At 41.8% G+C, this 26,689-nt stretch overlaps 1 protein-coding gene across 1 annotated transcript in view; it reads left to right on the top strand.

Annotated features, from left to right (window-relative positions):
- The window catches only part of grin3a (glutamate receptor, ionotropic, N-methyl-D-aspartate 3A), a 96,765-nt gene that overhangs the window by 38,399 nt on the left and 31,677 nt on the right, over positions 1-26,689 (top strand). Inside the window, exons 3-4 of the mRNA XM_039759721.1 lie at positions 6,847-7,897; positions 24,675-24,820. Of these exons, the coding sequence (XP_039615655.1) occupies positions 6,847-7,897; positions 24,675-24,820 (1,197 nt within the window). The remainder of the gene's footprint in view (positions 1-6,846; positions 7,898-24,674; positions 24,821-26,689) is intronic.

The following is a 26,689-nucleotide window of genomic DNA, read 5'->3' on the forward strand; positions in this document are numbered from 1 at the left end:
CATCACTCAATAACCCATGCTGACAAAGTGAAAACATGTTTGCAGATTTATTAAAAATCAAAAACTGAAGCTTTCAGACCCATAATTCATTGTTTTGTGGAAGCCTCCGTTGGCAGAAATTCCAGCTTCAAGTCTAGTTTTGGGAACGTTCTCTATAAGGTTTGCATACCTGGATTTATGGCAGTTTATCCCAGTTTATCCTAGCAGATCCTCTCAGGCTCTGTTAGAATGAGTTTTCATCGGTATCCCTGTGTTCTTGAAATCACCGTCTCGATCCACTGGATTAATTCCATTCATAATTTTAAAAACTTCAATCAGCTTTTGTCATCTCTTAATCTTCTTTTAATTAAACTGTAAAGGCTCAGCTCTTTTAGCCTTTCCTCATCACTCATTCCCTGTAGCCCTGTAATCAGCCTAGTCGCTCTTCTCTGGACTTTCTCTAGTGCTGTTATGTCCTTTTTGTAGCCCAGAGACCCAAACTGCACCCAATACTCCAGATGAGGCCTCACCAGCATGTTATAAAGTTTGAGCAGAACCTCCTGTGACTCGTACTCCACACATCAAGGCGCTATATAACCTCACATTCTGTTAGCCTTCTTAATGGCTTCTGAACACTGTCTGCCAGTTGATCGTGTCGAGTCCACTACGACTCCTAAATCCTTCTCATAAGATGGACTCTCGATTTTCAGACCTCCCATTGTGTGTATTCAAATCCAACATTTTTAGCGCCTACACATAATACTATATACAGTATTTGAAGATAAACTCACCTGCTTTGTACTCCACACATCAAGGCGCTATATAACCTGACATCCTATTAGATGTTTTGATCACTTCTCTCCTCTGCCTACACATAGACAGTGACTAGTCCACTATGACTTCCAGGTCCTTCTCAATGGCCTCACCAGTGTGTTTTGTTATGTGTGTCTCATAAGGCGGACTCTCGAATTTCCAACCTCACATTGTGTAATCAGACCTCAAATTTTTACTTCTTATGTGTATTTCTTTACATTTACTGACATTAAGCTCTTAAAACTTTCAACTCCCTCAATCCACATCCCCTGTAGCCCCTGAATCAGCCTAGTCGCTCTTCTCTGGACCTTCTCTAGTGCTGTTATGTCCTTTTTGTAGCCTGGAGACCAAAACTGCACACAGGACTCCAGATGAGGCCTCACCAGTTTGCTATAAAGCTTCAGCCGAACCTCCTGTCACTTGTACTGCACACATCAAGGCGCTATATAACCTGACATTCTGTTAGCCTTCTTCATGGCTTCTGAACTCTGTCTGCCAGTTGATAGCTTAGAGTTCACTATGACTCCTACATCTTTCTCATAAGATGTACTTTCAAATTTCAGACCTCCCATTCAGTATTCAAACCTGACGTTTTTAATACCTACATTGTTATACTTTATATTTACTTACATTAATCTGTTAAAACTCCTTCAGTCTTTAATCACAACTTATCCCATGTAGCCCTGGAATCAGCCTAGTCGCTCTTCTCTGGACTTTCCATTGTGCTGCTATGCCCTTTTTTGGAGACCAAAACTGCACCCAGTACTCCAGATGAGGCCTCACCAGTGTGTTATAAAGCTTCAGTATAACCTCCTGTGACTTGTACTCCACATATCAAGGCGCTATATAACCTGACATTCTGTTAGCCTTCTTAATGGCTTCTGAACACTGTCTGCCAGTTGATAGTACTGAGTCCACTACGACTCCTAAATCCTTCTCATAAGGTCAGTCAGTCAATCAGTATCCAACCCGCTATATCAGGGTTGTCTGTATCCATTCTCACAATCCTGCCGCTCCTGTATTTTTCTTGGCCTGCCAGACCTGCTGGGTTGGTTTAACAGCAACGGTGCCTGTGACCTTTCATTTCTGATTCCATTCCTTACAGTTGAAACTGACAGTTTAAACCTGAGATGGCTTTTTGTAGGCTTCCCCTAAACCAGGGGTTTCGAACCCGAGTCCAGGAGGGCCACAGTGGCTGCAGGTTTTCATTCTAACCATCTTCTTAATTAGTGACCAGTTTTTGATGCTAATTAACTTCTTTAGCCTTAGCTTTAATTCGCTTGACTCAGGCCCCTTAATTGTTTTTTTCCTTAATTAGCAGCCGGCCAGTAATGAGACATAAAACAAGCAGGACATGACCAGCTCACCTGTACCATCAAACAAAATCTGAAAATAAAGATGAAGGTCTCAGTAAGGTCGATCCCTCAGGTTACCAAAACATTTTAGGAATTCTTAAGAAAAAAAACAGAATAATCAACAGTTTTGGAAATGTCTGCTGTGGCAGAAAGAGAGCAGCAACAAGCCATGGAATTGAATAACGGGTTTAATTAACAGCAAGAATCAGCTTCTCATTGAGGAACTGCTTGGAGTTTGAAGCCCCGATTTAGCTGGTCATCTGTTGGCTCGTTTCATGTCTCATTTCTGTTTGGCTGTCATTTAATGAAGAAAAGAATCAATTCAGAAGACTTAATCCTTAAAAACAGGGCTATTAAAATAGAGGGAAAAGAAGTTAATTAGCAGTGAAAACTGGACACTGATTAGGAAAAGGGTAAGAAAGAAAACCTGCAGCCACTGCGGCCCTCCAGGCCTGGAGTTTGACACCCTTGCGCCATATCCTAACACAGGACCATGGAGGTCTGCTGGTGAAACACAGCCAACAACAAATCCCAAGCAGGGCACACACACCCACACTAGGAACAATTTCGGATTGCTCCTAACCTGCATGTCTTTGGACTGTGGGAGGAAACCTACGCAGACATGGGGAGAACATGCAAACTCCACACAGAGAGGACCTGGGAAGTGAACCCGGGTCTCCTAACTGCAAGGCAGCAGCACTACCACTGCGCCACCGTTCTTATAAGGTGGACTTTCAAATTTTTAGATGTCCAGTTGTGCATTGAAACCTCACATTTTTTCTTCCTATGTGTAATACTTTACATTTACTGACATTAAATTTCATCTGCCACAAGTCTTTCCAAGTCTGTCTGCTATCCAAGTCTTTCTGTAACATTTTTAGCTCCTACATGTAATACTTTTCATTTACTTAAGTATAAACTACCTTGACTTGTACTACACACATCAAGGCGCTATATAAACTAATATCCTATTAGATGTTCTGATCACTTCTGCCCTCTGGTTACACACAGACAATGACCAGTACACTATGACTCCCAGCTCCTTCTCAATGGAGACCAAAACTGCACCCAGGACTCCAGAAGAGGTCTCACCAGTGTGTTATAAAGCTTCAGCAGAGCCTCCTGTGACTTGCACTCCACACATCAAGGCGCTATATAACCTGACATTCTGTTAGCCTTCTTAATGGCTTCTGAACACTGTCTTTAAGTCGATAGCTTAGAGTCCACTATGACTCCTAAATCCTTCTCATAAGGTGGACTCTCGATTTTCAGACCTCCCATTGTGTATTCTAACCTCACATTTTTATTTCCTATGTGTAATTCTTTACATTTACTGACATTAAATGTCATCGTCCACAAATCTACCCGAGCCTGTCTGCTATCCAAGTCCTTCTATAGTGATATAAAGGATTCCAAATTATCTGTTAACCCACATATCTTGGTATCATCTGCAAACTTAACCAGCTTGTTCCTTATATTCCTATCTAAATCATTTATATATATTTATACAGTATATACATATATTGTGATGCCCAGGCACGTACAGCCACCCCAAAACTGACACAGACAGGCAGGACACTAATTCTAGTCCACACTGCTCATGATTTATTCACAGTCAGGGAGTGCTTTTCTCAGCTCCCCACAGCACTGCACAGTACACAAGGCAAGCACAGTCTTTTTGCCATTACCTTCTGTCCTCCCTACAGGCTTTGTCCTCTTCCTCCCAACTCTGGCCGATGACTTCTGGGGACTGTCCCCTTTTTATAGGGCACCTGGAAAGACTCCTGGTGCCCAACAAGCTTCTTCTGACAGCACTTCCCGTTGTGGTAGAACTGCTGCCAAATCGGGCTGTAAAAACATCCATGCGCCCCCTGGCGGTGGTCATGGGCCCCAGCAGAGTTGAGCTTCTATGCTCAAGACCTGTGACCTCACTGGAAACCAAAGGGGCTGCACTCTGTCAGTCCGGGGAAGAAACTTTCTTGGGAATACTCTCTCCCCCGGTTCATCCATAGTCAGGGCATCCTGGTTGGGTAAAGGCTGGACCCTGGCCTTATGACACAATGTGTGTATATATATATATGTATGTATGTATCTTCTTATATAATACACTATCCTGGCTGTTTGTCTGTCCAGTATTTTAAATCACTTGTAGCTCACAAGGGGCGGCACGGTGGCACGGTGGGTAGCACTGCTGCCTCGCAGTTAGGAGACCTGGGTTCACTTCCCAGGTCCTCCCTGCGTGGAGTTTGCATGTTCTCCCCATGTCTGCGTAGGTTTCCTCCCACAGCCCAAAGACATGCAGGTTAGGTGCATTGACAATTCTAAATTCTAAATTTGCCCATTGGCCTCTGACCGTCATGGCCTCCTAATCATCCCCATACACTGATTGGCTTCATCACTTTGTCTCCTCTCCACCAGTAAGCTGGTGTGTGGCGGGCGTTCTGGCGCACTATGGCTGCCGTCGCATCATCCAGGTGGATGCTGCACACTGGTGGTGGTTGAGGAGATCCCCCCCCTTGTATGTAAAGCGCTTTGAGTGCCTTGAAAAGCGCTATATAAATGTAATAAATTATTATTATTATGTGGTGGACTGGCACCCTGTCCAGGGTTTGTTTCCTGCCTTGTACCCTGTGTTGGCTGGGATTGGCTCCAGCAGACCCCCATGACCCTGTGGTTAGGATATAGCTGGATGGATATTTATTCTGAAAACAAACCAGAAGACAATACCAGAGACATGTTAAAACATATTTATGTCAATTTACCTCAATATAAAATTGAGATCAGTGTGCCCAAAAATGTTGGAGGCACTCAATTCTGCGCTTGTACTGCACATCCTTCTCTCTTTGCAAGACCCAACAGTAGTCACCCATCATGCTCGGAGTGAATTTTTCCCCGATATCGGTTTTCCATAACCTTTATATCTTGATGAAATCTTTCCCTATACTCATCGCTGACATCGCCCAGATTTAGTGGAAAAAATTCGAGATGAGAATGTAAAAAATGTGTCTTCGGGCTCCCATAAGCTCATACTCTTTCAACAGGTTCTCCACAAGCTCAGCATTATTCTCTGCTCTGTGACTCTTAAGAAAATTCTGGAAAACCTGCAGTAATGATATATTATATAAGAAGATATATATATATATATATATATATATATATATATATATATATATATATATATATATATATATATAGTGTATATATATTGATATATTGTGGCATAATGGTGCTGATTTAGTGGGCTTCAATTTCCTTTTGAACTCCTCGTCAAAGCACCAGTTCACAGATTTCAGGAACAACAAAAACACCTTCCTTAATTTTGCCTTCACTTTTCTCGAGACCAAACTTATTTCTTAAATGCTGAAAATCATCGCCGTTTCTGTCCATCGCCTTGACAAAATTTTAAACTAATGTAATACGGTATATTATATAGGACTGTATAAATCGCAGTACCGGACAGATAATGTTTAGTAGGTTAGAAAATTAATTTTAATATCAAACAGTAACCAGTACATAAAATTTATTTCATGAAACGGCTGGCACATGACCAGTCCAGAGTCCGCAGCCCACCAGGCATTGCCCAGATGCCCTAATGGACAGTCTGCCCTTGTCTGTGGGTGTCCTGGCCGGGTTGAGCTGTTATAATAGATTAAGGCATATTGTAACCTCTTGAGTTAGCCATTAAAAGGTGCCATGTTGCTTCTCCCTGTAGTTACCCATTCGTCTGAAGGAGTATAGCTTTGGCCGATTACACGACTCTCGGTGCAGTAGGGTTTAGGCTGTCCTGCCCATTGCCCTAAACCCTGAACTTAAGGTAGGTGGGGGCAGGCAGTTTGATTTTAATAACAAATCCCTAATGTTAAGTCCGAGGTCTGATGCCTAATCTTAAATAATGTAAGGGGCATCTTATCTTAAGTTTGTTTCCCTCTGTTTTGTGTAACTTGGCATTGAAGGAGTGTTTGTGTATTGGACTGTCCTACCCCTCGCCCAAGTCCTGAACTTAAGGTGGGTGAGGAGGGCAGCCTAATCTTAATAGTGTTCCCTGATGTTAAGTTTTAGACTAGATCCCTAATCCTAAATAGTAATAAGGGCATCTTATCTTAAAGTTATCGCTCTTTGTTGTGTAACTAAACCTGGATGAAACGCCCAAACTTAAATATTAAGGGCATTTTTATCTTAAGTTTATGTTCTTCTTGTGTTGGGAGTGCCTAATTTTAAACTCAGAACCCTAATTAAGTAGTATAGGGAACCCTAATTTGCCTAAAATTTGAAGGTTTTAAGATAACCCTAATAGACAATGTGAGGGATACACACGATTCTGACATACCCTGAAATCTGCCAAAATGTATTTTGCCGATTTAAAACTATAGGAATAATTTCAATGTATAAAAGGAGGGATATTCTGATCTTTGGTGCATATCCGATCTCTATTGGATGAATTATGGATATGGAGTATGAATAATCTATTGTATTTTAAGAAACTGATAAAGTCTATAGGCAATATAATATAGAGCAATATTGTAAGGTATGGTTGAAGTGGGATTTAAATACCTAGAATTTGTGTCTGTTTGGTAAAGGAAAGTGCAATTGCACGTTCACAGAAGTGGACCCGTGCATCTTTACCCTTTGGGGTAAAAAATCTCTGTGTACCCTAACCTAACCCTAATCCATCCCTATGCTGTTTCTTTTGATTTTTCAGATTCCTATCCAACACAACCTTTGACGGTGTAAGCGGCTTTATCAAGGTGATGAATGGCTCCTCGGTCAGTTCAGAGAGTCATTATTTCATCTGGAACCTACAGCATGACCCCATAGGAAACCCCATGTGGACGCGCCTTGGCAATTGGCACAAAGGGAAAGTTGTGATGGACTATGGGATCTGGCCGAACAAGAAACAGCAGCAGAGAGGGGGTGACAGCAGGTATTCGTCTCAGCTTAACCTCAGGGTCGTAACCCTCGTGGAGCATCCGTTTGTGTTTACCAGGGAGGTGGATGAAGATGGGCTTTGTCCAGCCGGCCAGTTGTGCCTTGACCCTCTCACCAACGACACATCAGCTTTGGAGAACCTGTTTGAGAACCTTCAGGGAGCTAATGACACTGTGCCAATCGAGCTAAAGAAGTGCTGCTATGGGTATTGCATTGATTTGCTGGAAAAACTGGCAGAAGACATGGGTTTTCATTTCAATCTCTACATCGTTGGCGATGGAAAATACGGTGCCTACAAAAACGGTCGCTGGACGGGACTGGTCGGGGATCTTATAAGTGGCGCGGCCCACTTAGCTGTAACATCTTTCAGCATAAACTCAGCAAGAAGTCAGATTATTGACTTTACCAGCCCGTTTTTTTCCACGAGTCTGGGAATTCTGGTCAGGACTAGAGATACTGCTGCCCCCATCGGTGCCTTTATGTGGCCTTTACATTGGAGCATGTGGCTGGGGATATTCGTGTCCTTGCATGTCACTGCCATATTTCTTACACTTTACGAATGGAAAAGTCCTTTTGGAATGACCCCGAGGGGTCGTAATCGGAAGAAGGTGTTTTCATTCTCCTCGGCCCTCAATGTGTGCTATGCCATTTTGTTTGGCAGGACTGCTGCTATTAAACCCCCAAAGTGTTGGACCGGGAGATTTCTAATGAACTTATGGGCCATATTCTGCTTATTTTGTTTGTCGACATATACGGCTAATCTGGCTGCCGTGATGGTTGGAGAAAAAACCTATGAGGAACTTTCTGGAATACACGACCCAAAGGTAAGACAAAGTTTGTGATTTCGACATTTTTAACAAACCCATAAGAAAATGTTACTGCTCAACCTTTATAATGCACTGGTGAGGCATCATCTAGAGTCCTGTGTGCAGTTTTGGTCTCCAGGCTACAAAGAGGAAATAGCAGCACAGGAGAAAGTTCAGAGAAGTGCGACTAGGCTGATTCAGGGGCTACAGGGGATGAGTTATGAGGAAAGATGAAAAGATCTGAGCTTTTACAATTTAAGGAAAAGAAGACAGATTATATAGCGCCTTTACATGTGAAGTACAAGTCCCAGGAGGTTCTGCTCAGGCTTTATAACACACTGGTGAGGCCTCATCTGGAGTACTGGGTGCAGTTTTGGGTCTCCAGGCTACAAAAAGGACATAACAGCACTAGAGAAGATCCAGAGAAGAGCGACTGGTCTGAGTCCAGGACTAAAGGGGATGAGTTATGAGGAAAGATAAAAAGAGCTGAGCCTTTACAATTTAAGGAAAAGAAGATTAAGAGGAGACATGACAGATTATATAGCGCCTTGACATGTAGAGTACAAGTCCCAGGAGGTTCTGCTCAGGCTTTATAACACACTGGTGAGGCCTCATCTGGAGTACTGGGTGCAGTTTTGGTCTTCATTGAGATGGACCTGGAAGTCATAGTGGACTGGTCACTGTCTGCGTGTAGGCAGAGCACACAAGCGATCAAAAATGCTAGTAGGATGTTAGGTTATATAGCACCATGAAGTGTGGAGAACAAGTCAAGGGAAGTTTATCTTTAAGTAAATGTAAAGTATTACATGTAGGAGGTAAAAATTTTAAGTTGGAATACACAATGGGAGGTGAGAAAATTGAAAGTCCACCTTATGAGAAGCACTTAGGAGTCGTAGTGGACTCGACACAATCAACTGTCAGACGGTGTTCAGAAGCCATAAAGAAGGTTCACAGAATGTCATGTTATATAGCGCCTTGATGTGTGGAGTACAAGTCACAGGAGACTCTGCTCAAGCTTTATAACACACTGGTGAGGCCTCATCTGGAGTCCTGGGTGCACTTTTGGGTCTCCAGGCTACAAAAAGGACATAACAGCACAAGAGAAGGTCCAGAGAAGAGCGACTAGGCTGAGTCCAGGACTACAGGGGATGAGTTATGAGGAAAGATGAAAGAGCTGAGCCTTTACAATTTAAGCAAAAGAAGATTAAGAGGAGACATGACCGATTATATAGCGCCTTGACATGTAGAGTACAAGTCCCAGGAGGTTCTGCTCAGGCTTTATAACTGGTGAGGCCTCATCTGGAGTACTGGGTGCAGTTTTGGTCTCCATTGAGATGGACCTGGGAGTCATAGTGCACTGGTCACTGTCTGCGTGTAGGCAGAGCACACAAGTGATCAAAAATGCAAGTAGGATGTTAGGTTATATAGCACCATGAAGTGTGGAGAACAAGTCAAGGGAAGTTTATCTTTAAGTAAATGTAAAGTATTACATGTAGGAGGTAAAAATTTTAAGTTGGAATACACAATGGGAGGTGAGAAAATTGAAAGTCCACCTTATGAGAAGCACTTAGGAGTCGTAGTGAACTTAACACAATCAACTGCCAGACGGTGTTCAGAAGCCATTAAAAAGGCTCACAGAATGTCAGGTTATATAGCGCCTTGAGGTGTGCAATTCAAGTCACAGGAGGTTCTGCTCAAGCTTTATAACACACTAGTGAGGCTTCATCTGGAGTACTGGGTGCAGTTTTGGGTCTCCAGGCTACAAAAAGGACATAACAGCACTAGAGAAGGTCCAGAGAAGAGCGACTAGGCTGAGTCCAGGACTACAGGGGATGAGTTAGGAGGAAAGATTAGAAGAGCTGAGCCTTTACAGTTTAATTAAAAGAAGATTAAGAGGAGACCTGAGTGAAGTGTTTAAAATTATGAAGGCAATTAGTCCAGTGGATCATCAAGAACACAGAGACACAGTTGGAAACTTGTGAAGGGTAAATTTCACACAAACATTAGGAAGTTTTTCTTTACACAAAGAACGGCAGACACTTGGACTAAGAGACCAAGTAGTATGGTAGACAGTAAGACTTTAGGGACTTCTAAAACTCGACTTGATGTTTTTTAGGAAGAAATAAGTGGACAGGACTGACGAGCTTTGTTGGGCTGAATGGCCTGTTCTCGTCCAGAGTGTTCTAATGTTCTAATGTTCAAAGGGTGATCTGTGATGAATCGTGAGACTTCGCATTTATGTTTCATTTGCGGATCAACTTTTTCTCACAGATGTTTCACCCAAAATTCATTAGGAGTATTAGCTATAGACAAAAAAAGAGAGACATGAGATTCAACTGCGGTAAAAAGGGAATTTGGTTTAAAAAGCATGTAAAAGTTTGTGCGATCTCTTTCTAGTCTTTTTTTTCGTCTATTTCAAGACTAATTATTGGTGTGATGCCCTTATACGAGGTGACTTACAACATCTGAGATACGATTGGTGACATTTCTTTTGTTGTTCTAATTGTGGCACAGGCAAGTGAAGTGACTTGCTCATACAGGTATTCAGTCCTCTGCTGAATGTGTACTTTGCTAACTTACTGAAAAATGAACAGTCTCAAATTGTTATAGCAGTTTCATTTTAATGGCGAGAGACAGAATATCAAAAAATCAAGAAAAAAAAACACATGACGTAAAAGTTATAAATTGATTTGCGTGTCATTGAGAGAAATAAGGATTTGATCCGCTACAAGCCAGACAGAATTCTGGCTCCCACAGACTGGTGATTACAATCAATCAATCGATCGATCAATTCCAGATAATCCTGATCTCAGCTCGTGATGTGTTTAAAGCCCACCTGTCCACAGAGTCAACGTCTTCCATTCCAACCTCTCCACCACTACCACGAGTGAGATCATCAGGGACAAAACCTGCACAAGGCTGGAATGGGCTACAAGACCCCCAGCAAGAAGCTTGGTGAGAAGGTGACAACAGGATTGGCACTCCAGCCACCGTAAAAAAACCTGACAGTGTCCCAGTGTGGTGCTGACATGTCACCGATCCTGGTGGTCCGTCGTGCGGTGGGTGCGACAACACGCCATCAGCTTTAAAATGTTTGCCTGAATATATTAGAGCATAGACAGTGGGAGTTTCTATTATAGACCCCACGAGTTAAACTATAAATGGAATATTTGAATTATTCCTTTGTCCCTCTGATTACAGATTAGTCCCAGTTTCTTTTGGTTTTTTTTAAATATTTTTATTGATTTTAATTAGAAACAGATAACATTCCATACAATCAAGACAAATGGAACAAATCAAACCCAAAACAAAATCTCGCCTGAAGAAGGGGCCTGAGTTGCCTTCAAAGCTCGCATACTGTAATCTTTCTAGTTCTGCTTGGCTTCTCACCACATCCATAATGGCTGACACGACACAACACCCCAGTACTACAAACACACCCAAGAGAAAGAGAGCAGAGGAGCCATCAATCGCAGCAACTCTATACAATGGAGGAGATACGTATATGATCCCCTGCTGAATGTGTACGTTTGCTCACTTACAGAGAAATGAGCAGCCTCAAATTGTTACAGTCGTTTCATTTTAATGGCGAGAGACAGAATATCAACCAAAAATACAGAAAAAAAAAACACATGACGTAAAAGTTATAAATTGATTTGCGTGTCATTGAGAGAAATAAGGATTTGATTCCCCACAACCCAGCCAGAATTCTGGCTCCCACAGGCTGGTGATTACAATCAATCAATCAATCGATCGATCAATTCTAGATACTCCTGATCTCAGCTCTTGATGTGTATAAAGCACACCTGTCCACAGAATCAATGACTTCCATTCCAACCTCTCCACCACCACCACGGGCAAAGGATGTCAGGGACAAGGCAGGAATGGGCTACATGACCATCAGTAAGAATCTTGGTGAGAAGGTGACAACTGTTGGTGCGATTATCCACATGATGTTCACTGGCAAACTTAACACGGGCCTGGACAGTACATGTACCTTCTTGAGCGGGAGGACCTTGGAGGACCTTGGAGGCACTGCAGCATTTCAATCCATTATGGCGTAGTGTGTTACCAATGGTGTTCTGGGTGACTGTGGTGGTCCCAACTGCCTTCGGATCATTAACAAGTTCCTTCCGTGTAGCTTTGGGCTGATCCCTCACCTTTCTCATGATCATCCTCACCCCATGATCTTGCATGGAGCGCCAGACCAAGGGCGACTGGTGGTCAGTTTATATTTCTTCTATTTCTGAATAATCGCACCAGCGGTTGTCACCTTCTCACCAAACGTCTTGCTGAATGTCTTGTTGCCCAGTCCAGCCTTGTGCATGTGTGACAGGTGTCTGGTCACACTTACAGTTAATCTAACTTAGACACCATTTAAATTTCCGACTACGCCACCCAGTTTTATTAAGAGACTGGGAACTCCTGAAATTGACCAATAATAGCACACAGGGTTCTTTAAGTTGGGCGGTCAGTAAACACACAATGTAAGACACAACAGTAATTTCAGAAAAAACAACAGTAACTTCTATTACACAAGACAATGAAGTAAATTAAAAAAGATAAACGAACATAACAAAAAAATGTAACAATATCAAGTTCGAAATTCCTTTTTCTAAAAAGGAAAGCACACAGTCCACACTCTGAAAGCCCATAAAAAACAAGAACTGGAGGATACAACCTTTACTGGTGCAGAGTCCAGTTTGTGCACTGTGTTACCCCAACACTTAATCGTTCAACTGTCCACGGATGCACTCTGTTCACCGGACACTCGTTTCCCAACAGAAGTTGTGTCAAATCATTGAATCCCTGTCAGCGTCTCTTCGTTGTTCCTTTTATTTCCACTCTGGGCTCCTTGTGTTGTTGTGACCGCAGCACACCTCATTTCTTGTCTGCCAGCTTTGCTTGGTCCTTTCATGCGGCTTCCCTCTCTCGCTGGACCCACAACCGGCGTCTCCTTGTGGAGCTGTCTCTTCCTCCCTGGAAGTGTTGCCGTCCTTGTGCCTCATGTCGTGCCAGCCAGGTACCCTCATCTGCCTACGAGCCCCTGTGCTCTGTCCGAGTGTCTTGGCAGCGTTCTCAGTGGACCGTCCCTACCTCTGCCCTCTCTTGCCCAGACGTTTAAATCTCCTTCAGTCCCTGCCATTATCAGTTCCGGACAATCGGATTAAACAGTGGCACATCTAAATTTCCTGGGTTTAACAATTAATGAAAACACAAGTTAACAAAATGTATTGTTACCAATCATTAATGAGTACAGATCTGCTGATTAGAAACCAATATTGTCAAACATGTTAATTTCTAAGTCAGGTAAATACAGACATCCTCCAATGAAGGAGCAGTTCTGTTATCACAACTTGGTATTGTTGGTAATCTCAACCAACCAAAAACCTCAAAGTGGTGACTCCTTTGCAATACAGCAAATACCTCCATCCTGCAGACGGCCTTTTAATTTCTCATCCCCAATCCCAACAATGGGTGCCTATTGCCTGTTCATCTGCTGGGTTTTAAATGTAATATTGATATGTTTCTTTTCCTAAGAGAGAAATGAAACGACCCAGCATACAAAAATGTCCCCCTCTGACACGTCTACAGTCTTGTCCCTGATGTCCTTTGCCCATCTAAAACATTTATAAACAACAACAACAACAACATTTATTTTTATAGCACATTTTCATACACACAGTAGCTCAAAGTGCTTTACATATTAAAGAATAGAAAAATGAAAGACACAATTATAAAACAAAATAAATCAACATTAATTAACATCGAATAAGAGTAAGGTTCAATGGCCAGGGGGGACAGAAAAAACAAAAAAACTCCAGACGGCTGGAGAAAAAAATAAAATCTGTAGTGATTCCAGACCATGAGACCACCTGACCAGTCCCCTCTGGGCATTCTACCTAACATCAATGAAACAGTCCTCTTTGGATTTAGGGTTCTCATGGAAGGGCTTGATGATGATGATGGTCACGTAGACTTGTACCTTTTAATCCGTCCATCATTGTTGGAGCATCATGAAGCTTTGAGTAGGTGGTGGTGGCGCAGGCCACCACCACAAAGAAACCGGAAAAAGAAACAGAAAAGAGAGTTGGGGTCAGTACCGATTTTAGAGCCACCATGAATAGTTATTTTGAGGAAATTGAACATACAGAGTATCAGGATTAAGTTAAATTAAGATTAAAATAAAGTTATAAAAAGGCCATGTTAAAGTAATATGTTTTCATCAGTGTTTTAAAGTGCTCTACTGTATCAGCCTGGCAAATTCCTATTGGCAGGCTATTCCAGATTTTAGGTGCATAGCAGCAGAAGGCCCGCCCGCCTCACCACTTCTTTTAAGTTTTGTTCTTGGAATTCTAAGGAGACACTCATTTGAGGATCTGAGGTTACGATTTGGAATATAAGGTGTCAGACATTCCGATATATAAGATGGCGCAGATTATTTAAGGCTTTATAAACCATAAGCAGAATTTTAAAGTCAATTCTGAATGACACAGGTGACCAGTGTAGTGACATCAAAACTGGAGAAATGTGTTCGGATTTTCTTTTCCTAGTTAGGATTCTAGCAGCTGCATTCTGCACTCGTTGCAAATGATTTATATCTTTTTTGGGTGGTCCTGAGAGGAGTGCGTTACAGTAATCTAGTCGACTGAAAACAAACACGTGAACTCATTTCTCAGCATCTTTCAGTGATATAAGAGGTCTAACTTTACTTATGTTTCTTAAGTGAAAAAATGCTGTCCTAGTGGTCTGATTAATATGCGATTTAAAATTCAGATTACAGTCAACAATCACCCCTAAGCTTTTTACCTCCGTCTTGACTTTTAATCCTAATGTATCCAGTTTATTTCTAATAGCCTCATTGTATCCATTATTGCTGATCACTAAAATTTCAGTTTTCTCTTTATTTAACTTGAGAAAATTACTATTCATCCATTCTGAGATACTAGTCAGACATTGTGTTAGTGAATCAATAGAATCGGGGTCATCAGGTGCTATTGATAAGTACAGCTGTGTGTCATCAGCATAGCTGTGGTAGCTCACGTTGTGCCCGGAGATAATCTGACCTAACGGAAGCATGTAGATTGAGAAGAGCAGCGGACCCAGGACAGAGCCTTGTGGAACACCATATCAGACAGCAATGCGTGACCAGCCTGTCGCATGTTATATTGCTAACAAACTGTTACTCCTGCCTTGTTCTTGTTGTTTGTGGCACAATCAGCCTCTTCATGCACTGCAGAAATTATATGTATACCACACAGCGTGGTCCTCGTTGTAAGTCCATCGGCTCTGATCGTCTATTCTCAGATCGACTTGCAGTTCCTTTTCGAAACCCTTGCTGTGTTTATATCATTTAGGGGAGCGTCACCCTTCCCACATAAGTAGCCTCCTTAGCGTTAGACCCAAGCGTAACTCAGGCTGTGAAAACCGTGCTAAGAGCGTCAGTCCTGAGTGTTACTCAACTGAACAGATGCGTCTTCCGTAGGCATTAAAACCTGGAATCACTTGTGCTGTCAATGCTGCCATTCTTTGGAGAAATTACGTCTGAGTGCAGGTTTTCACTAATAATGAAATGTCTGCACTATACCAACAATGGAGACTTTGATGAGAATACCCAACCAGCACCCAGAATGAAGAAAATCGTCGAGAGATACCAGGCAACTGTAGTAAAAAAAAAAAGAGCGTTTACATTCCGGACTGGGATGAAAGTCTCATGGCTTATACGGTGGGGGAATTAAGTATTTGATCCCCTACAAAGAAATGAATATTCTCTAATTTTTATTTGTATCATTTTTATACTTTTCAGATTCGATAAAAATGTAATTTTTCATGGCAAAAAAAAAATGCAACACTTTGTACATGTTTGGTTTTTTTTTTTTTTGGAATAAAATGCAACGCTAAGGAGGTTTAATTAGCTTAGCCACAGGTTGATAACATTTGAAAGATTAATCCGCTGATGACGTCGGTTCACTTGCTTCGGTCTTAGTATATGCTTACGAAATGGCGTTCCACTTCCATTCATTTCCAGAGCAGCGATTTCTTTTTGTACTCTAATGGTAACTTCCCTAAAGCGACAGGAGAAGGCTGCTGCTGCGTCTGTTCCCGTTCCCTGGAATTCATCCGAGGACCTGAGAGGCTGTTGGTCGAGTGAAAGAGAAAAATCTACAAAATCTACAAGTTGCCGTAACTGCGGCCAACGTAAAATTGAAACGGTAAAGGAATTCAATTTGGAAGTCGCACAGAATATTTCTCTGTTCTAAGACAGATGAGTTACCAGATTTGAAAATGTTTTACGTTTTGGAGATTTCAAAATTTCTAAACTTTGTACAGCACGGTCTGTTTGAGATTATTTTAATGATGACTGAACTATCTCAACTAATTTATCTGAAGAATAAATGTGACACTGGGGACTTTGTTTCATGTGGACAGACAGATAGACATGACTACCACAGTAGGTGCTTCTGGCAATACTGTATATGCCAACAGACCAAATAAAGGGACAGCTCACTAAACAACGAGATCAATTAAACGATGTACTAGTTGTGAAACTGGTTGGAATCAAAAATCTGTAGCCACAGGGGACTCCCAGGACTGAGCTTGACGTATAATATTACGACCCCAATTCCGATGAAGTTGGGATGTTGTGTAAAACGCAAATAAAAAGAGAATACAATGATTTGCAAATCCTTTTCAACCTATATTCAATTGAATACACTACGAAGACAAGATATTGAATGTTCAAACTGATAAACTTTATTGTTGTTTTGCAAATCTTCACTCATTTTGAATTTGATGCCTGCAACACGTTCCAAAAAAGCTGGGACAGGGGCAGCAAAAGACTGGGAAAGTTGAGGAATGTTCAAAAAACATGTGTTTTGAACATTCCACAGTCGAACAGGTTAATTGGAAACAGGCGTTTGTCATGATTGGGTATAAAAGGAGCATCCCCAAAAGGCTCAGTCGTTCACAAGCAAGGATGGGGTGAAGTTCACCACTTTGTGAACAACTGTGTGAGCAAATAGTCCAGCAGTTTAAGAACAACGTTTCTCAACGTACAATTGCAAGGAATCTATGGATTTCATCATCTACTGCCCATAATATCATCAAAAGATTCAGACAATCTGGAGAAATCTCTGCAAGCAAGGCAAGGCCGAATACCAACACTGGATACCCATGACCTTCGATCCCTCAGGCGGCACTGCATTAAAAACCGACATCATTCTGTAAAGGATATTACCAAGTGGGCTCAGGAATACTTCAGAAAACCATTGTCAGTTAACACAGTTCGTCGCTACATCTACAAGTGCAAGTTAAAACTCTACCATGCAAAGCAAAAGTCATACAGTGCATCCGGAAAGTATTCACAGCGCATCACTTTTTCTACATTTTGTGATGTTACAGCCTTATTCCAAAATGGATTAAATTCATTTTTTTCCTCAGAATTCTACACACAACATCCCATAATGACAATGTGAAAAAAGTTTACTTGAGGTTTTTGCAAATCAATTAAAAATAAATGTACATAAGTATTCACAGCCTTTGCTCAATACATTGTCGTTGCACCTTTGGCAGCAATTCCAGCCTCAAGTCTTTTTGAATATGATGCCACAAGCTTGGCACACCTATCCTTGGCCAGTCTCGCCCATTCCTCTTTGCAGCACCTCTCAAGCTCCATCAGGTTGGATGGGAAGCGTCGGTGCACAGCCATTTTAAGATCTCCAGAGATGTTCAATCGGATTCAAGTCTGGGCCACTCAAGGACATTCACAGAGTTGTCCTGAAGCCACTCCTTTGATATCTTGGCTGTGTGCTTAGGGTCGTTGTCCTGCTGAAAGATGAACCGTCGCCCCAGTCTGAGGTCAAGAGCGCTCTGGAGCAGGTTTTCATCCAGGATGTCTCTGTACATTGCTGCAGTCATCTTTCCCTTTATCCTGACTAGTCTCCCAGTTCCATCCCCACAGCATGATGCTGCCACCACCATGCTTCACTGTAGGGATGGTATTGGCCTGGTGATGAGCGGTGCCTGGTTTCCTCCAAACATGACGCCTGGCATTCACACCAAAGAGTTCAATCTTTGTCTCATCAGACCAGAGAATTTTGTTTCTCATGGTCTGAGAGTCCTTCAGGTGCCTTTTGGCAAACTCCAGGCGGGCTGCCATGTGCCTTTTACTAAGGAGTAGCTTCCATCTGGCCACTCTACCATACAGGCCTGATTGGTGGATTGCTGCAGAGATGGTTGTCCTTCTGGAAGGTTCTCCTCTCTCCACAGAGGACCTCTGGAGCTCTGACAGAGTGACCATCGGGTTCTTGGTCACCTCCCTGACTAAGGCCCTTCTCCCCTGATCGCTCAGTTTAGATGGCCGACCAGCTCTAGGAAGAGTCCTGGTGGTTTTGAACTTCTTTCAATTACAGATGATGAAGGCCACTGTGCTCATTGGGACCTTCAAAGCAGCAGAAATTATTCTGTAACCTTCTCCAGATTTGTGCCTCAAGACAATCCTATCCCGGAGGTCTACAGACAACTCCTTTGACTTCATGCTTGGTTTGCGCTCTGACATGAACTGTCAACTGTGGGACCTTCCATAGACAGGTGTGTGCCTTTTCAAATCAGGTCACATCAACTGAATTGACCACAGGTGGACTCCAATGAAGCTGCAGAAACATCTCAAGGATGCTCAGGGGAAACAGGATGCACCTGAGCTCAATTTGGAGCTTCATGGCAAAGGCTGTGAATACTTATGTGCATGTGATTTCTCAGTGTTTTTATTTTTAATAAATTTGCAAAAACCTCAAGTAAACTTTTTTCATGTTGTCATTATGGGGTGTTGTGTGTAGAATTCTGAGGACAAAAATGAATTTAATCCATTTTGGAATAAGGCTGTAACATAAGAAAATGTAGAAAAAGGGATGTGCTGTGAATACTTTCCGGATGCACTGTATATCAACAACACCCAGAAACGCCACCAGCTTCTCTGAGCCCGAGCTCATCTGAGATGGACTGACGCAAAGTGGAAAAGGGTGCTGTGGTCTGACGAGTCCACATTTCAAATTGTTTTTGGAAATCATAGACGTTGTATCCTCCAGGCCAAAGAGGAAAAGGACCATCCGGATTGTTATCAGCGCAAAGTTCAAAAGCCAGCATCTGTGTTGGTATGGGGGTGTGTTAGTGCCCATGGCATGGGTAACTTGCACATCTGTAAAGGCACCTTTAATTCTGAAAGGTACATACAGGTTTTGGAGCAACATATGCTGCCATCCAAGCAATGTCTTTTTCAGGGACGTCCCTGCTTATTTCAGCAGGACAATGCGAAGCCACATTCTGCATGTGTTACAACAGCGTGGCTTCGTAGTAAAAGAGTGCGGGTACGAGACTGGCCTGCCTGCAGTCCACACCTGTCTCCCATTGAAAATGTGCGGCGCAAAATACGACAACGGAGACCCCGGACTGTTGAGCAACTGAAGTTTTACATCAAGCAAGAATGGGAAAGAATTCCACCTACACAGCTTCAACAATTATTGTCCTCAGTTCCCGAATGCTTATTGAGTGTTGTTTTTAAGGAAAGGTGATACATCACAGTGGTAAACATGCCCCTGTCCCAGCTTTTTGGGAATGTGTTGCAGGCATCAAATTCAAAATGAGTGAAGATTTGTAGAACAACAATAAAGTTGATCAGTTTGAACATTCGATATCTTGTCTTCATAGTGTATTCAATTGAATATAGGTTGAAAAAGATTTGCAAATCATTGTATTCTCTTTTTATTTACGTTTTACACAACGTCCCAACTTCATTGGAATTGGGGTTGTAATTTGGGATTATGCTGAAGTCCTCAAAACCTGTTGACAGAGCTGGTCAGTCCATTAAGTGACATAAGCAGCTGCTTACTGCGCTGTCATCTGAGGAACTCCATTTAGAAAAGTTAATGATATTCACTTACTCACTTCGCTCTGAAATCACTCCCACTGCCATGCTATGGTCACCAAGGGGTGTATGATCCTGACACTGAGGGGACTTCCCACCCTCATATTGATCCATAATATAAATATACAAATATACAAACTTGTTAAGAAGGCAGGCTCTATTGTAGGAGTAAAGTTGGACAGTTTAACATCTGTGGCAGAGCGACGGGCATTAAGCAAACTCCTGTCAATCATGAAGAATCCACTGCATCCACTGAACAGGATCATCTCCAGACAGAGGAGCATCTTCAGGGACAGACTGCTGTCACCGTCCTGCTCCACTGACAGACTGAGGAGACCCCACACTATGCGACTCTTCAATTCCACTCGGGGGAGTAAATGCTAACATTAATTTTATTTTTATTTTTTTCATTTTTTTCATTTTTATTACTATTTAATTTAATATTGTTTCTTTGTAACAGTATACTGCTGCTGGACTATGTGAATTTCCCCTTGGGATTAATAAAGTATCTATCTATCTATCTATCTATCTATCTATCTATCTATCTATCTATCTATCTATCTATCTATCTATCTATCTATCTATTATATAGTGCCTTTCACATCTATCTATCTATCTATCTATCTATCTATCTATCTATCTATCTATCTATCTGTCTATTATATAGTGCCTTTCACATCTATCTATCTATCTATCTATCTATTTTTTATTTGTTTTGTTCTTTATTTTGCCATATACAATTTCTTGTATTAGAAATTTGTTAGTTTTCGCATACCCCTTGACGTCAGAACGTAGGGTCAGTCATTGTGCAGCGCCTCTGGAACAATTGCAGGTTAAGGGTCTCGCTCAAGGGCCCAGGAGAGTAGGATCTCTTTTGGCAGTCACAGCGATTTGAACCGGCAACCTTCCAGATACCGACGAAGATCCGTAGCCTTAGAGCCACCACTCCACCCTAATTGATCCAAGGGGTACTATTAATAAAACTCAAGTGGTGTGCACTCTGGAATTACTTCCCCAGGAACGTGCTATGGGACCCCACCTCCTTAAAGTGTAACAATATTGAACCGAGGGGCCCCCTGGAAACCTTGCTATGATCGCCAAGAGTGGCATGATCCCGAAATCAAGGTGGACCATCCCATCCTTGAAGTGAAATAAAATTGAGCCGAGGGTGGTCGTTAATTGAAATTGAAGCAGTGTGTGCTCTGGAATCAGTCTGCCGTACTATGGTCTAAGGAGACCACAACCAGTTCTTGAAGAGAAATAATAATAATAATAATAATAATAAAAAAATATTGAAGAGAGGTGTGCCATTTATAAAACTGAAACAGCCCACTCTCTGCAATTCCCCTGCCCCACCATGCAATGATCACCAAGGACTGTGGCATCTGCACATCGAATGTGGAGTATCTCATCCTCGAAGTCGAAATAATACTGAATTATAATAATATTCAACGAGGGGCACCGTTTTTGAAATTCCAGTAGCACAAGCTCTGGAAACCATGCCAAGGACACATGATCAGGTTGATGCCCCATCCTTGAAGTGTAATAATAATAATATTACACTGAGGGGTGTTGTATATGAAATTCATGCGGTAGAAGAACCAAGGGACATGTGATCTCCACATTGAGGGAGACCCCCTTCCCCCCCCGAAGGCTAATACTATTAACCCAAGGGGTGCCGCTTATGAAGCTCAAGTGCCGCCTGCTCTGGATATCAAGGGGACCCCCCCACCATCCCCACCATGCTCAAACAGGACATGGGACATTGAGGAAGACTCTCTTGTCCTCGAAATGTAATAATAATAATAATAATAAAATAATTATAATAATGAGGCTAGGGGTGCTACACAAGAGACGCACACTCTGGATACTGAGGTCTAAAAAGAATGCTGAACACACACAATGGACACCGTGCAGCACTGTTTATGAAAGCGCTTAGGGCTGCATATGAGCTTCACCAGCACTTCCACTTGATATACGATGATGAAGGCAATAAAGTAAGATTCCTGCACTATGGTAATGATTATAATTATGAAATAAGAAAAGTGGACAGTAAATAAAAAGATTGAATTGTGTATTTAAAGGGAAAAAATGAGAAGTCTTTGGTTGACATAGAAAATATATTTACCTAAAATGCTAAACACGGTAAACAATTTTGTTCACCACAGTTTTTCTTCCATTATGGGCCCTTTTCATATTTCTGTGATGATAAGCTGATGATTTTTTTTTTCAAAGACACAGATGCTCCTATTGATGAATTCTCTCGTCCTCTTGGACTCTTGCCTGGTTTATGACAGCATACTGTAATTAATGGATTCCTGTATCAGAGGCAATCATTTCCCTCCTTCTTCTCACGTAAAATATCCTTTTGAATACATACTGATTAAAAGTACAGAGAATGAATAGCCAGCAGCTTTCTCACAGTGACCATATTGCAGTGGTGGGTCCATTGTTGGAACCTTTATGATATGTGACACATTGAACAAAGAATTACAGTATAAAAAGAATGACTGAATTGAATAATATGTGCAGGCCCACTTATTGTAGCATGATAGATAGATAGATAGATAGATAGATAGATAGATAGATAGATAGATAGATAGATAGATAGATAGATATGAAAGGCACAATATAATAGATAGATAGATAGATAGATAGATAGATAGATAGATAGATAGATAGATAGATAGATAGATAGATATGAAAGGCACTATATGATAGATAGATAGATAGATAGATAGATAGATAGAAATGAAATGCACTGTATAGATAGATAGATAGATAGATAGATAGATAGATAGATAGATAGATAGATAGATAGATAGATAGATAGATACTTTATTAATCCCAAGGGGAAATTCACCTACTCCAGCAGCAGCATACTGATAAACAATATTAAAGAGTGATAACAATGCAGGTATAACAGACAATAACTTTGTATAATGTTAATGTTTACCCCATCGGGTGGAATTGAAGAGTCGCATAGTGTGGGGTCTCCTCAGTCTGTCAGGAGAGTCTGTTGCTGAAGCTGCTCCTCTGTCTGGAGATGATCCTGTTCAGTGGATGCAGTGGATTCTCCATGATTGGCAGGAGTCTGCTCAGCGCCCGTCGCTCTGCCACAGATGTCAAACTGTCCAGCTTCATGCCTACAATAGAGCCTGCCTTCCTCACCAGTTTGTCCAAGCGTGAGGCGTCCTTCTTCTTTATGCTGCCTCCCCAGCACACCACCGCGTAGATAGAACATCTGCAGCATCTTATTGCAGATGTTGAAGGACGCCAGCCTTCTAAGACAGTATAGTCGGCTCTGTCCTCTCTTGTACAGACCATCAGTATTGGCAGTCCAGTCCAGTTTATCATCCAGCTGCACTCCCAGGTATTTATAGGTCTGTACCCTCTGATAATCACGGGGTCCATGAGGGGCCTGGGTCTCCTAAAATCCACCACCAGCTCCATTGATGACACAATGGGTAGTGCTGCAGCATCACATCTCCCAGGCCCTGGGTTCAGTTCTCAGCCTGGTTATTATTATGGTGGAGGTGGAGTCTTCCACAAATGGCAAAATGGTGTGAAGGCATTCAAAAAGCTCTGCAAGACTTAGACCAAGAGTTTCACTATCCAGCCCAGAAGAGCCCCACCTTAACCCAGCATGGACTCTAAATACAGGTGCAAGAAAACGTAAGTGAACCCCTTGGAATCACCAGTCATGAGAGCGCTAGGTGGCTGACCAATTAGCTGCACCATAGCAGCAGATTGAAGCTCAAGTTAACCAATATAGTCTGCTGAATTTGAAGTGTTGGAGATGTATTATTTTTGTTGGTCACTGGGAAAGAAAACCTGTACACTACACCTGACTGAGGTGATGGTCAATCACCTGAAGAATACAGCCAAGACGATTGGAACAAAAACAATGGTGTAGTGGCTTTGCGACAAGTCTCTGAGTGTCCTTGAGTGGTCAAGCCATAGGCCCAACTTTAAGCCCTTGGAACATGTGTGAAGAGACCAGAAGATGGAAGCTTACAGACACTTCTGATCCAATCTAATGGCGCTTTATAAGATCAACTGGGAATAATGGGAGAAACTGCCAAAATTCAGGTGTGAAAAGCTTATAGAGATGGGCTGAAAAAGACTTGAAGCTGAAATTGCTGCCAAAGGGGCTTCTGCAAAGTGCAGCATTAAGGGTCTAAATACTTTTTGGAATGAAAGATTTCATTTTTTTATTTTTAATACATTTTCAGGGCAGCATTGTGACGCAGTGGGTAGCACTGCTGCCTCGCAGTTAGGAGACCCGGGTCCGCTTCCCGGGTCCTCCCTGTGTGGAGTTTGCATGTTCTCCCAGTGTCTGCGTGGGTTTCCTCCCACTGTCCAAAGACATGCAGGTTAGGTGCATCGACGATCCTAAAATTGTCCTTGGTGTGTGTGTGTGCGCGTGCCCTGCGGTGGGCTGGCGCCCTGCCCGGGGTTTGTTTCTTGCCTTGCACCCTGTGTTGGCTGGGATTGGCTCCAGCAGACCCCCGTGAACCTGTAGTAAGGATATAGTGGGTTGGATAATGGATGGATGGAATACATTGTCACACCTTTCAGAAAATGTGTTTTCAGCTTGGCATTATGGGCCATTGAGTGTAGACTAGTGGGAAAAGTGGCATTCTCAACCATTTAAAATGAAATGTAAAACACAATAAAGCATACAGAAAGTTAAAGGGGTCTCAAGACTTTCTGAATTCACTTCACCACGTAGAGTAAGTTAAACAAAACAAAACAAATTAATGGGATACAAGTACTCTGAACAAGTCCAGGGTGTTCTAGTCCAGTATAGCTTGTAGTATTTTGTATGATAGAACCGAATAAAATGTAAATTTGTTCTGATTTGTCTTCAAGCTTCATCACCCTTCACAAGGATTCCGTTTTGGAACAGTTCGAGAAAGCAGCGCCGAAGACTATGTCAAGAAAAGCTTTCCAGAAATGCACGAATACATGAGGAGATACAACGTGCCCGCCACGCCAGATGGTGTGCATCATTTAAAGTGAGTAGAAGGTGTCTGTTTTCAGCAAACTGGATGACGGAAAGCCTCATTCAACACACACTATGACATACTGTACATAGGGTCTTTAGAGACCCGGCAATTACCTATATTTAAAACAAGCCACTAATAACTGTAACTGTCAAAACTTGAACTGAAACTTCTTCCCTGTACACTTTACTTCTTTTTAAACTAAATTTGAATACTTTATTAATTTTTATTTATGTAACTACATAATCATATTCTGTTATTTAGCACAGTAATCCCAGACCACATTTGCACTTTTGTGATCATTGCAGTGTGTCTCCTGGCAATCAACTGTTTAGCAGTCTAGTGATACTGAACATATGTGGTGCCTTGTGTGCTCTTTGTCCATTTTTACTTCTGTCAGAAGCTGTTTCAAGTGATGTGGCATTCAGCTGCTTGCCCCCTTTACCTTCATAATCCTTCTCCTTGTTCCCTGCCTAGAACTCTACTTTCAGGAAATGATGACAATAAAATTATTACTCTTCAACTGCCATACTCTGTTGTTCATCATTTGTGATCCTGCTGCATGCCTCTCAGCTTCTCTCTGACTTGTCATTTTCCATCAATGACAGGACTCTCTTTCAAGGGCTTCGTATGCCAATAAGCATCAGCAGAACTTCTTTACTTATCCCTTACCTTTCTAAACTCGTAAATGCCTACATAAACAGTAATACGATCGTAACGCAGCATTAATGAACATACAGAGATACAAAGAAAATCTCAAAAAACGTGCTTTGTTTGTGTGCTGTTTACAAACACAGCACTTAAAATACAGGGGAAAAAATCCTTGACACTTTACCGCATTCAGGGTCACTACTGACCCTGTACATTTTAAGCAAACTAATGGTCATAATAAAATCGTTTTGGACTTTTTTGGCAGAAAATTGTTGTGGATAAACTGAATGAGGCACACCTGGGGAACTGAGTCCACATTGTATTTTTTGACCCCGCAAGAGCTGTAAGCATGACTAGAGACCCTATGTATGTATACAAGGGTTAAACCCTTTTTTCAGAAAATTTTAGTTTGAGTTCTTTTTTAATCATATTATTTTTAATAATTTGTTTTTAAATATTTTGTTGCAATGTCTATAGTACTAGGGTGTTGTACCGTGTTAGCCATTGTGAATGTAGAGAAAAGCCAAGCAAAATGACATCTTTAATTGGCTAACTAAATAAGATTACAATATGCAAGCTTTTGAGGCAACTCAGGCCCCTTCTTCAGGCGAGATGTAATACAGAAACTGGAGTTCCTCCTGTTTATATACACACTAGGACAAGAAAAAACATCTTTAAATGAGAAATCTTAAATGTAAAAAAATAATAGATTCCTTCAGGCTAGGGTTCATTTAACAAGAGAGAGAAGAACAATGTATGGTCAAGATCTTTGGATAAGATAACTGTCCAACAAAGTCTTTTAAAGTTTCTGATGAGTGTGGATCTGTGGTCAGGTTGTCTGTGTCAGCCTGAGAGATGCAAACAATCCTCATATCTGGCCATAAGACCCATGTCTCTATTCAAGCCATGTTGTAATGTATTAAATTTTAGCAGGAGTTTAACTTCCCATTCTTTTCTCTCTTGCTGTGTTTTGAAGTTGCCCATAAGCCCTGTGACTTTAAAGTCCCTCTCACAGTGTCCATGGCTATTGAAGTGGGTCATTACAGGAACATCTGTGTTGCCATGTTTAATGTGTCACCTGTGTGCATTCATTCTCTGGTGGAGTGTTTGTCCAGTTTCTCCCACATAGAGTGCAGTGTCAGGATATTTCATGCAGAGAATTAGGTAGACCACATTAGATGATCCCTTTATGTGATGTTCTAGTCAGCAGTGTGGTATAACTATACGGTC

The sequence above is a fragment of the Polypterus senegalus genome, chromosome 7, assembly GCF_016835505.1.
Source record: "Polypterus senegalus isolate Bchr_013 chromosome 7, ASM1683550v1, whole genome shotgun sequence".
In the NCBI taxonomy this organism is placed as follows: domain Eukaryota; kingdom Metazoa; phylum Chordata; class Cladistia; order Polypteriformes; family Polypteridae; genus Polypterus; species Polypterus senegalus.